Source organism: Rhinoderma darwinii, chromosome 2, assembly GCF_050947455.1.
Source record: "Rhinoderma darwinii isolate aRhiDar2 chromosome 2, aRhiDar2.hap1, whole genome shotgun sequence".
NCBI classification, from domain to species: Eukaryota; Metazoa; Chordata; class Amphibia; order Anura; family Rhinodermatidae; genus Rhinoderma; species Rhinoderma darwinii.
This window is the reverse complement of record NC_134688.1, coordinates 97,139,475-97,152,876: the sequence shown is the minus strand read 5'-3', so window position 1 is coordinate 97,152,876 and position 13,402 is coordinate 97,139,475. Positions and strand designations below refer to the sequence as shown.

At 43.8% G+C, this 13,402-nt stretch overlaps 1 protein-coding gene across 2 annotated transcripts in view; it reads right to left on the bottom strand.

The window, feature by feature from the left end:
• The window catches only part of SLC11A2 (solute carrier family 11 member 2), an 80,118-nt gene extending 67,900 nt beyond the window's left edge, over positions 1 to 12,218 (bottom strand). The window contains exons 1-2 of one of the 2 annotated variants that reach the window (XM_075851946.1): positions 12,035 to 12,218; positions 1,924 to 2,004 (exon numbers count right to left, since the gene is read on the bottom strand). In XM_075851946.1, the coding sequence (XP_075708061.1) occupies positions 1,924 to 1,954 (31 nt within the window). In that variant the 5' untranslated portion in view covers positions 1,955 to 2,004; positions 12,035 to 12,218. The remainder of the gene's footprint in view (positions 1 to 1,923; positions 2,005 to 12,034) is intronic. The other variant, XM_075851947.1, reaches the window with a different exon arrangement.
• Positions 12,219 to 13,402: the final 1,184 nt, after the last annotated feature.

Genomic DNA, 13,402 nt, shown 5'->3' with positions numbered 1-13,402 from the left:
GGTGATACTGTACTGTGTAATAGGGTTACAATGTGCAGCCATTGTAAGATAAAACTGCTATCAAAAGTATGCAAACCCTGCTAGGAGAGGATTAGCCTTTTTCAGGGCAGACATGTAGAAAACACCCTTCTCATTGCCATTCTAGTCCTTGTGCTCCATTGATAACACTCACCCACATGTGACATCTCACATGCTTGTATGGCCATTTCAGGCCTCTCAGCAGGGTTTCCCCAGCTTTTTCCATCCATACCACAACCTGTGTCAGATTAAAGCAACCTCTATTGGGTACAACAAGAACTTGTCCCATTAGTATATGTATAATGGTTATGAGGATTAGGGTCAGTTCACAGTTTTTTGTCAGGCAGAAAAAATCTGCATCAAAATTCCTTCAGCGTTTTTTGACTCCTCTTTCATGTTTGGTGCAGCATTTTTAAATAAATCAAATGCAAAAACCAGTTTTGGTGAAAAACTGCAGCAAAAAAAACTTTGAATGAGCACCGCAGTTTTTTCTGCCTCCCATTGATTTCAATGGAAGGTCAGAAGTGGAAACCGCTCCAAGAAAGAGCATGCAGCTTTATTTTTGGCGAGAGGTCAAAAGCCGCCCAGGAAAAAAAAATTGCCTTGGCCTCCCATTGAATGGGGGGTGGGGGGCAAATTTGGGTAATTTTTTTCAGCACCGATTCCAACATCAGTGTAAAGGGAAGCATTTTATGTAAATTTTTATATACGCATGTGTGTATATATGTATCTATTGTCCCATCAGACATATGTCCATGGGAAAATGATCCAGGTAATGAGATAAGAGTTGGCTCCAGCCAGGTGCGATGTCTTGTTTACAATCTGGGAGGAGGAGAAGATTTCCTTTGATCATCTTGTCGCCCAACCACCGGGAAGGGGGGGGGGGGCATAAACAGCGGACACATCCTATGATGCATTCCCACGTCACAGAAGGTTCCCACCGCCCCCCCCCCATCCCCCACACGTGCATGAGTTTGGCACAGTTATGTCATACAGAAGTGCACGGAGAGGATTTAAATAATCCAGAGCTACTGCACAGCACATTCTTACACATTCCCCTGGTCCGGATTTAACCCTTTACCTCCCCTCCTGGTCTTTAACTATTTACCTGCATTTTCCCCTGGTTTAACCCTTTCTAGCCTGAACATTGGTTAAACCTTTACCTACCTGCACATTCCCCTAGTACTTAACCATTTACCTTCGCTAGACTACACTTTTCCCCTGCTATTTAACCCTTCACTTCCCCTGGACAAACCTCTCTATTAACCCCAACCGTACAAAAGTCTACCCATTAGTAACAGGGACAGTTAGAGACAGGTGGGGGTGCGACATTTATTTATTTCAGTTACTTATATAGCGCCAACATATTACGCATCGCTGTACAGAGGTCCTCTTTTTTACTGTCCCCTTTGGGGCTCACAATCTAAATTCCCTATTGGTATGTTTTTGGGGTAGACATAGAAGCAAGCGTGAGTGTATTGTATTTTAAACTTGAATCTTGGTACATGAGTGGGTACTAGTATAGGATTGTACGAGTACGGTTAACGTGTTGTTGATATATTGTACCACGTGTAGTGTATATTTAGTACATATTGATAGTTATTATATGTATTGAAGTATACTGATACTATACCGTGAATATATGCATTTTGTGTTTGATAACGGAGTATGATTTAGTGCTGGTAATAAACCTTTATTTACTACACACTTGTGTCGTGAATCACCGTGTACACAGACATCTAAGAAGGCACATAGAAAAGTGTAATACAAGGGAAAAGGTAGAGGAGCTAGGCATAACCCTAGTGACCCTAATAAAAAGAGGTAGTGATAGTGGGGGACACTAGCCCATTGAACCCCACTAAATATGAGCCCTTTTACAGTCAGCGACTTGCTAATAATACTTACCATCTAAATGTCGGTAATTCTGGTCAGACATGGTGGCACTTGCGACGGGTGACTCGCTTTCTTTTGAATAGGCCACATTAACTAAAAGAAAAAAAAAACAGCGACAAGTATAGTCAATATCATTACATGATAACACTGTATGAAATCCGTATGAAATGAAGAAGTTTACCATGAAACCTGCATTGCAAACCACAAAATACAATATACTATATCTCTCAAGATGTATAACCTTATGGGTACCAGGAAATTCTGAAAAAGACACAGGGCTTTTTTTTTTTTTAAACAGCGCCACTATGGGCTGTGTCTTGTATTACAGCTCATCCCCATTCACTTGATTGGACCCAAGCTGCAATACCGCCTACTACAGCCCATGGAGAAAAGTGGTGGCGTTTCTGGAAAACAAGACGACCCTTTTATTCTAATACTCGACAACCCTTCAATAATTCACATTATTATTATTGCATTACATTTAAAGCAGATCTGTCCACTGAATATGCTGTGCTGGCCAGGTCCGCTGTGCTAATAATCCAAATGGAACAAAAAATGGATTGTGACACTTGTCAAATAAAGCTTAACAAAGAACACAACAGACTCCTAGTTCTAGTGAAGATTACCGGTGCCTGACAAGCTGTAAGAATAGATTTACTATTTATACAAATATTAACCTCAGACATGCATCTCTAAATATCTTCTCATATAGTCAAACAGGCCAAAATCCTTCCTGGAAAATGCATGAAATAAAATATATAAAAGATATAGCTGTAATAGTTGTGTAATAGGGCAGCAGGAGATGCAGCGAGGATTATTAGGTTTCAGTTGTCTGTAAACAGAGTTTGGCAGCAGGATCTTCCAGAACTCTGTGTCTAAGGTGACTGCCATATACTCTTATAAGTTATGTATACTGAGAAGAGAACAGGAGTAGACAACTAATCCATTGCGTCGTGGGGGTGTCTTAGACATGTAATTGGTTATCGATGTGGTGTTCCTGGTTTTTTCCCTCTGTGAGTACATACACACTTAGGTAGATGGGAGCCATAATCAACTGAATACGGATCTGACTTGCCTATACACATTTTCCCTTAGGGTATGTTCACACGAGGTCATTACGTCCATAATTGACGGACGTATTTCGGCCGCAAGTACCGGACCGAACACAGTGCAGGGAGCCGGGCTCCTAGCATCATAGTTATGTACGACGCTAGGAGTCCCTGCCGGACAACTGTCCCGTACTGTAATCATGTTTTCAGTACGAGAGACAGTTGTCCAGCAGCGAGGCAGGGACTCCTAGCGTCGTACATAACTATGATGCTAGGAGCCCGGCTCCCTGCACTGAGTTCGGTCCGGTACTTGCGGCCGAAATACGTCCGTCAATTACGGACGTAATGACCTCGTGTGAACATACCCTTAAAATTAAGAGGGTTAGGTGGGGACCGAAAAGTATTAGCAGTGTACTGGCTGCTGTATGTGAGTACACTCGCAAATATACATTCCAGCCCCCGTCACGCTGATTATGAGATTTTAGTCGCTTTTTACAGCACTGGCGGGGGACCGGAAGTCCAATGGCACAGCCTAACTTCATGATGACACGACTCCTCGTCATGTGACCGGCCCCGCTGTACTCTATGTAATCGCTGTAGCAGTAGTACAGAGATTACATAGAGTACAGTGGGGCCAGTCACATGACGATGAGTCGTGTCGTCATGAAGAAAGCCTGTGCCACTAGAATTCCGTTCCCCTGCCAGCGCTGTAAAAATCTTTTCAAATCTCATAATCAGCGTGACGGGGGATCGGAATGTATATTAGCGAGTGTACTCACATACAGCAGCCAGTACACTGCTAATACTTTTCGGTCCCCACCTAACCCTCTTAATTTTAAGGGAAAATGCATATCACAGCCAGTGATGAGAAGACGGTGTGATCTCGCAAGAGCGATCACACAGCAGAAGCTGGTCTGACACTGTCCGCAGCTGATTGGACCGTGTGAGAGCGCAAAGTATCCCTTTCCATATCCAGGAATGCCCCACTGACATTAATGGGGCTAATTTACATAATGGTCGCCAAAAATGACAGATTCAATATCTCCAGAACAGCGAAGGCTATACAGGTAATACAAAGTGCCCCGGGGTCTGTGCAGCAGTGCCTATAACATGCTGCACATGTATGGGGTAGTGAACGGTTCTCTTTAATGGTAGGTAGCAATACAACCTAAAGATAAATTAGCACATAACTATCAACTAAAAACGAAGAACATATTAGGTATAGCTCACAGCGAGTGCTGATCAAGTATGTTGTTTGTCATCACGACCCATTGTCCACAGAGACCCATGTATTAGTAGAGAATGGAATATATTATAATCCAGCCCAGCGATTAACATTCTCTAGGGTGGTCAATACTCATTAATCTGCTTACTCTACACTTTCTTACAAAAATTACAAAATGTGTTTTTAGAAGTTTACCAAATCGAGTGTTTCAATGCAGAAAGCACTTCCCTAAAATAACAGTAACAGCAATAACAAGGAGAAAATGAGTAAGGCTGGGTTCACACGACCTATTTTCAGACGTAAACGAGGCGTATTATGCCTCGTTTTACGTCTGAAAATTGGGCTACAATACGTCGGCAAACATCTGCCCATTCATTTGAATGGGTTTGCCGACGTATTGTGCAGACGACCTGTAATTTACGCGTCGTCGTTTGACAGCTGTCAAACGACGACGCGTAAATTGACTGCCTCGGCAAAGAAGTGCAGGGCACTTCTTTGCAACGTAATTTGAGCTGTTCTTCATTGAACTCAATGAAGAGCAGCTCAAGATATACGAGCGTCACAGACTCCTCGTATATTACGAGGAGCAGCATTTACGGCTGAAACGACGCAGCTGTTTTCTTCTGAAAACAGGCTGTCATTTCAGCCGTAAATGACAGCTAGCGTGTGAACATACCCTAACAGTTGACTATAAAAGTTTATTAAAAGCGATGTGCCCACTGATGGGAGCTACGGAGGTTGATGGGAATTGCATTACCTGCAAAATCTTTATACCGGCCTTAACAAATCTAATTGAGATCTCGGAGTCAGAAATGTAATTTGTCAGATGTATGTCAAGCTTTAGCGGCACAGCACGCCTGATAATGCTGCATTTCTGTCAATTCATTCATAGATCAGGAAGAACAGTAATATAGCCCCACCGACCCAAATAGGGGAGTATTACAAGTACAAGGAAATGTATGATGAACCTAGAAATTATTAATTAAAATGGTCATATCTAACCCCCAGAAGTATGCATGACCTGTGTGGCAATCCACCATGATCGCACTAGTATTCTGTGTTGTCCGAGCATCATAATAACAAGGGCATGCCACATCTACAGAGCCGTTATCTTCTCCTGACATATATAACTCTCGCAGAATAGATTATGACACATTTGACTATCTGTTTGCTGCACCTTATTAACGTACTTCAGAAACTAACTGTACAACAGTATGTGAGATAGTACCACGAAAACGCATAGTTCTCGGGTCAGAGCCACATGGCAATACCACTCACACTGTCCAGACTGAATAAGTAATGAATTGCATCAGGTAGAGGAACGATTGTTTACATCACCCAGAGATTTACAAGTATCAGGCCTATTATACAAGGTTGTAATATCATATCTATACATAAGAGACAGACAAGGAATAGGAGCTGCACTGACAGAAACTGGTGGGTGCTAGACTGAGGAATCCTGACAAAAACCTCATACAAACGTCAGTACACAATCCAAGAAAAGAGGCCGCACTCCAATGCAATAGAAAAAAAACAAAAAAAAGTTTATTCACCCAACCAGCCTGTATGTTGGGTGAATAAACTTTTTGGATTTTTTTCTACTACATTGGAGTGCGGCCTCTTTTCTTGGATTGTGTACTGATCTCTATACAAAACGCATTACTTCAAGAAACTAAATTGCCCAGGGAGTGATTGAAGTGGCTGTAAAGTCTTTATGGCTGGCTGCCCATGTGTTTATATCAATCTATAAAAGCCTAAAGCAAATTTGTTGGTAACACAAACTAAACTGATAAAAGTCACTCCCCGCAGATAGACCTGCAATGTTATCTCTAGTGCTAATACACACAGGGCAACTAAAGGCCCTTTTACACGGGCCAACGATCAGGCGACGATAAGGGGGAACGGCTCATTTGTCTGCTGATCACATCTTTTAAGCAGCAGTAAAAATCATCCTTGTCGGCAGCACATCTCCCCGTCTAAACAGTGAACGTGCTGCCGACAATTATGCAAAATGTATGGGGACAAACAATCAGGATTGCTCCATGTAAATGGGCAAAACGAGCGCCATGCTACATCGTCGATCAGCGTTCTTTTACCTGCAGAAATCTGAGAACGTAAAGACCCTAAGGGTATGTGCACACGTAAACTGCATTTACGTCTGAAATTACAGAGCTGTTTTCAGGAGAAAACAGCTCCGTAATTTCAGACGTAATTGCTCGTCATGGCATTATGCGAGGCGTCATTAACGGACATAATTTAGAGCTGTTCTTCATTGAATTCAATGAAAAACGGCTCAAATTACGTCCAAAGAAGTGTCCTTCACTTCTTTGACGAGGCAGTCATTTTACGCGTCGTCGGCACAGTACGTCGGCAAACCCATTCAAATGAATGGGCAGATGTTTGCCGACGTATTGGAGCCGTATTTTCAGGCGTAAATCGAGGCATAATACGCCTCGTTTACGCCTGAAAATAGGTCGTGTGAACCCAGCCTTACACTAATAATAGGTATAGCGTCTAGATTCCCTACCTATGGTATGTGTACCCCACAGGGTGCACACCATGTCTCTGAGGGGGTACTGGAACTGTCCTCATACGGTGCTTAATGTGCAGCACAGTGTATGATCATAGGCTTTGCCGTACTCTAAGGCTACATGCACACATTTCGTTGAGGTAAATACGCAGCAAAACCGCAAGAAGTTTGCAGGCAAAAAACGCACATGAAGGTGCGTTTTTCAGTGCGTTTTTTACGTTTTGATGCGTATAGAGCGAAGTTTTCACGCTGCGTGTTTTGGTGCAATTTTCCTCTGCACTAGGTAGATAGAATTCACAAGCAGAAACGCAAGATAAAGTGACATGCTGCAGATTATAAAATCCACTTCGCTGGACAATTTACGTGCGAGAAAATACTGCAGCGTGTACATGAGATTTCCTGGAATCTCATGGTCTATGCTGGTAATGTATTATGCTGCGGGTTTGCCGCACAACAAAACCACACGTAATCCGCATCGTGCGCATTAACCCTAAAGGGGTTGTCCGGGCATGGGACAGTTTTTCATATTGATGACCTATCCACATGATAGGTCATCAGTATGAAAAAATGTCCTGTGCCCAGAAAACCCCTTTAATATAATTTGAGTAGGGGGTACTTGGCTTAGAAACATTGAATAACACTGGTTATAGGTAAATGGTAAAGAGTAGGGCTGGTCACCCACATATAGTGACAGTGCCCACATAGTGACAGTGCCTACATATAGTGACAGTGCCACACACCCTTGCAGATAGCACCCCTATGCCCATTTAGATCGCAGCACACCTCCTCCCTTGTAGATAGCAACCCCACATGTAGGTCTCTCCCCGACCCCCCTTGTAGATCGCACCCCCCTCTTCTTCCTTGTAGATATCGCCACTGTAGCTGCCACTAGGAGCTGAATCCCCGGCCATCTACAACAGGGTGCTATCACTTTATACGAGGAGTGTCTGCTCCCTCGCGGAACTGCTGTTCCGTAAGCCATCGTCTTGTTCAGTACAGGGCTTCCCCCTGTAGCATGGCGCCACTAAAGAATCGATTCAAGGATTCTGTTAAAAAACAGAATCATGGGAGTCCTAGAGGGAGAATTAATCAAATTAATTTGATTAATCGCCCAGCCCTAGTAAAGAGGTATTCCAGTTTCGGCAAATAAATGTTATTCTTTATATAATGGAATGTTACACAATTTTACAATGTACTTTCTGTATCAATTCCTCCGGTTTCAAATCTCTGCTTGCTGTTATTAAATAGGAACTTTCATTGTTTACTGCCAGTGGATACAAATCTGTCCTGGTCATGTTATGGACACAAAGGTGAATGATCATCACATGAATAGGACTGAATATTATACCCTGGGAGCAAACAATAAAGGTTCCTTTGCAATGACTTCAAGCAGAGATCTTGAAGTCTGTGAGGAAATGATACAGAACGTATATTGAAAATTGCAATTAACAGCTACCATGAAAGATCTTTACTTAAGGCGTACCTAAACTTTTCAAGTGACTTTTCAGAATAAGCGGTCGTGTGTGTTAATGTGATGTAACACTATTTCTGGCCATTTACCAGTTTTCTCCTCATGCAGGCTCTCCCTATAAGGCCAAATGCACATGATGTGTATTACGTGCGGATTTGCCGCGCATATTTTCCTGTGGCAAATTCACAGCGTAATACAGTAATAACACAGTTAATAAGATTTCAAGTAATCCCATTTACACATTGCAACATTTTTCCGCACGTAAATTGACCTGTGGTGCGTATTTTAAGATCTGCAGCACGTCAATCTATCTTGTGTCTCCGTCTCAAAATTGTATCTGAAAAGTTTAAAAAAATAAAAAAGAACTGAGAGGATTTTCAGTAGCCGAAAATTTCTGCAACAAAATCTGCCGCTCGTGCCTACATCCCGTTTCTCAGTATTTTCTAAACTCCGTTTCAGAGGGGGAGGAGCCTAGCTGCTAGGATGTCTGCCATGAGATCCTGCTCCCTTATTAGACATACAAATATACAGAAACTGCAGCATGGAGGAGATTATACAGCAGTAATGGGCAGTGTAGCTGTGAATCCAGCACTGGGGTGAGATAAAACACACTGACAGCAGCTGCAGCATCTCTGTGGGTGGGTCTCTCCTCTTCTCACTCTAGCAGCTCCCTCCTTCTCTTTCCCCTCCCCTCTTCATAGACTTCTATGCTCAGAAGCTACAACCATATCTCTCAGTGTACAAATTCCTGTGTACAGATTTTATCATTCAATTCTGGAAAAGAACAGTTAGGCCTAGTTCACATCCCCCCCTACGCTTAGCGTGTACATTAGGGAAGTTCCAGACGTACACGCTAAACGTGTCCATAGGGCTCCGTTATTAGACCATTTTTTGGCAGAATGGAATAACTGACTAGACTACGCTATTCCATCCTGATGGATCCTGCAAAACAAATGCCACACTATGGCATCCGTCACAGGATTACGTTGCCACTCTATGGCATCCATCACAGGCATATGTTAAAAGTATAGGTCGGGGAGTTTCGCCTTGGCCGGAGACCTGGGACGAGCATTTGGTAGCGCTCAGCCCGGGATTCCAGCTTTTGGGAAGCTCTTGAAGTCACTTTTCATATATGAAGCCTTCCATCGGAGGTATACGTCGAAGTCCTCCCAACGTATACCTCCACTGGAGGGCAAAAAACGTGGTGTGAACTAGGCCTTATGTTCTAGCTATCATTGCACGCACCGATGAAGACATCTGACATGTTTTTATGGCATGTCAGAAGTTTTCCGTTACTGGAAAAAAAAAAAAATGTTCACACTTGTAGGGACAGCTTGTCTTGGTCGCAGATTATACCTGTTCTATTGACTACAAAGTCACACAACAGTGCCACGTCAGAAATGGATCACACTGAAATTAGAATCAACAACTATTTTTGTTTGTTGCGGCCATTTTACATTTTAGTAAACCAGTTAAAAAAAAATAATAAGGAAAATAAACTGAAGGAGACGTTGCTCAAATCATATGTAAGTGCACAAGGGACAGGTCAGTGTGTACTGGTCACAGAACAAACTTCAGTTATGCAAGAGGTCAGGACTAACCATTACATATAAGTGGTGTCAACAGTGAAAAATACGACCACCCAAACGTCCAAAATTGCAGATAAACTGCTATGTGAACTAAGTTAAAGGGACCCTAACAATGTGTGAAAGAAGCTCAAAGGCTCACGCACTAAGCTATGCTATGGATCCTTCTTGTATGCATCCATAATAGGGTACCCCTAAGCTGCTGCGGGTCCATAATGTACTTTCATATCCCTCCAATTTTATATGGAGCCGCACAGAGGATTGTTTTCCTGGATTCTATTAGAAAATTGCTCCATCACATGCCGTTGTATGCAGGTATTCTGGAGAAGAATGCAATGTCTCATGGAAGCACCATACAGTGGCACAGAGGGACTTTTGGGGAAAAGAAAAAACAGTGGCGTTCTGCTATGCTTCTGGGGGAGAATATAGGGCATCACTAAGGCACCATATGGCGGCATACAGAGGGACTCTGAGTACATGCACGTCGCTATACATTGTGCCACGGACTCTGTCTGAACTCAAACTAATAGGATCCGTCGCAGGATCAAAACGGTGCTTAAATGGTAACTAAACTTTAAAAAACTTCTGATATGTCATAGTGACTTGTCAGAAGTTTTGATCGCTCGGGGTCTGAGCACTGAGACCCCCACCATCACTAAAACGAAGCAGCAGAAGTGCTCAGGTGAATTGCTGAGGCACTTGGTTTCTGATCGGCCTTTCCTGCAAAGCCAAACAGTTAGTGTACGGGCTCAATAGAAAGTCTGTGAGCCCGTATACCAACTGCTCGGCTTTCCGAGAAAAGCCAATCAGAAGCCAAGCGGCTCAGTGCTCACACGAGCGCTTCCACCTCTTTGTTTTAGTGATTGGTGGTGGTCTCAGTGCTCAGACCCCCACCGATCAAAACTTCTGACAGGTCACTATGACATCTCAGGAGTTTTCTGAACGTTTACTTACAATTTAAAAAGAACAAAATACTTGCACAATTAGGCTGGATTCACACGAGCATGTTCGGTCCATAAAGGACGGAACGTATTTCGGCCGCAAGTCCCGGACCGAACACACTGCAGGGAGCCGGGCTCCTAGCATCATAGATATGTACGACGCTAGGAGTCCCAGGGGAACAGCAGAATATATGGAAGGTGAGCATAGTGGTGCACTTTCCGCAAGCAGGAATCGACGTCCCACAGATATAGAACTCCACACTGCAGGTCAATTCCTTCACGGAAAACATGCGGATGAGATTAGTTCAGATCTCATCCACTTTGCTGCTACTTTATTCCTTGTGGATTTTCCAACTGCAAATCCGGATGGAAATCCTGCAGCAAATCTACTACATGTGAATGTGGCTTTATAGAGCTAAATGCAAACAATCCATATTACTTGTTATTTAACGCTGTACTGAAATACAGAAGTATGAAAGGAGCCTCAGACCCCGCACAATTTATTATAGGACTACACATTAGGACTGCTCATAGTGACGTGTTCAAATTAGCAAAATGGTTTTCTTTTCCTTTTAGGGCTCATCCGGAATTTCGGCAGGGAAAAACGCATGTCCATTCCTGCTACGGAAAGTGGACTGAATTGCTGCGTTTTCAGAGATGTCACCATCTCCCAACATTGGGAAAAACGCTTAAATTTACGCACCATTTTCTGCTGCAAAAAAACACAGGAAATGGTGCGTTTTTGCCGCAGCGGAAACCCTTTGACTTTCAACGGAATTGCTGCAGAAATTTTCTGCAACAATTGCGTTGTGTGTGGACAAGCCCTTACATGCGGTACCGCAGTGATACCCGACGGTGGCTCTCCAGCTGCAGACTGCCAGGACATGGTGGGAGTTGTAGTTTCACAACAGCTGGAGACCACTGCGGTACAGGGAAAGTATTTTAGTTCCCAGTATTTTCCTAGAACGGCTTCATAAAATCGTCCTATATTTACACGCTGCTTTAATGATGCGCTAGTGTTTTGTTTTGTTTTGTTTCAATGTGAACAACTTTACGTCAATTTTTCCCATAGAAACAAAGAAAACAAATTGCAGTCGACAATTTCCAGTGGTCAGAAACGATCAGTGTTATAGTAACTATTATAGTAACCGGTGCACGGCCACCGCCGCTCTATATACCAAGAGCCGGTAATAAGACCTCTATGGCCTGATACACAGCAGCCCTACAAACCACGTGACCGGCGGCGTCACTCCACAGAGCTCCCATCACATTGCTAGTAGTACGCGGAAGCGACTTCCCGCCACCTCCGCTGCTTACTTACCCCTCTCCCGAACCACCGCCGCCGCCGGTCATACAGCACGGGTCACCTCGCAGTTTCCATGGCAAATTCCGCCAGTGTCACAGAAAAGTCCTGCCCACGGTGACGTGCCCCGGAAGGACGAGTGGCAAACACCACCTGAAGTAGAAGCCCTCTGCTGGCAAGTTCTGGCATTTGCGGTGAAGAAGCCGCCGACAGCTCTGTACAAGAAGCATGACATATTTGCATTTACTTTCTATTTCTAAAGTCTATGGAAACATTTACTGTACAGTACAATATGCACTAGAATAAAGTATATGTTTTCCCAATTGACGTCCATGTATTGGCATGGCCAGATTACAAACTGCTGTCAGACGGCCGTATTCTGAATGATTTGTCGTCCAGTCAGTCTGTGAAGGTTGTCACTCCAGACGACAAAGCCGTAAATTAAACCGGCAAATTGCTGGTTGTTCTCTGCTTTGGTCTATGGCCTGGTCTGGACTTCTATTGATGGGATCCTCTCCTTTTCTGGTGTCGGGAACGGAGGAGCGAGGATTGGTGACGAAGTAGAGGCTTTGGGTATGTACACACGATAACGTCAATTACGGCTGAAATTACGGAGCTGTTTTCAGGAGAAAACAGCTCCTGCATTTCAGACGTAATTGCTGGTACTCGCGTTTTGCTAGGCGTCCATTACGGACGTAATTTGGAGCTGTTCTTCATTGAAGTCAATGAAAAACGGCTCCAATTACGTCCCAAGAAGTGTCCTGCACTTCTTTGACGACGCTGTTATTTTACGCGCCGTCTTTTGACAGCGACGCATAAAATTACAGGTCGTCCGCACAGTACGTCGGCAAACCCATTGAAATGAATGGGCAGATGTTTGCCGTGTTTTCAGGCGTAATTTGAGGTGTAAGGGTATGTTCACACGGCGGGAGTCCGTAACGGCTGAAATTACGGGGATGTTTCAGCCTGAAAACATCCCCGTAATTTCAGCCGTACCGGCATGTGCAGGCGCTTGAACGCCGCGTCAATTACGGCCGTAATTAGCGCTGCTATTCATTGGAGTCAATGAATAGCGGCTCCAATTACGGCCAAAGAAGTGACAGGTCACTTCTTCTACGCGGGCGTCTATTTACGCGCCGTCATTTGACAGCGGCGCGTAAATATACGCCTCGTGTGAACAGACAAACGTCTGCCCATTGCTTTCAATGGGCAGATGTTTGTCAGCGCTATTGAGGCGCTATTTTCGGGCGTAATTCGGGGCAAAAACGCCCGATTTACGTCCGTAAATAGGCCGTGTGAACATACCCTAAAACGCCTCGTTTACGTCTGAAAATAGGTCGTGTGAACCCAGCCTTTTTGTTGTTTTTTTTGCTCTTGTCTGAGGTT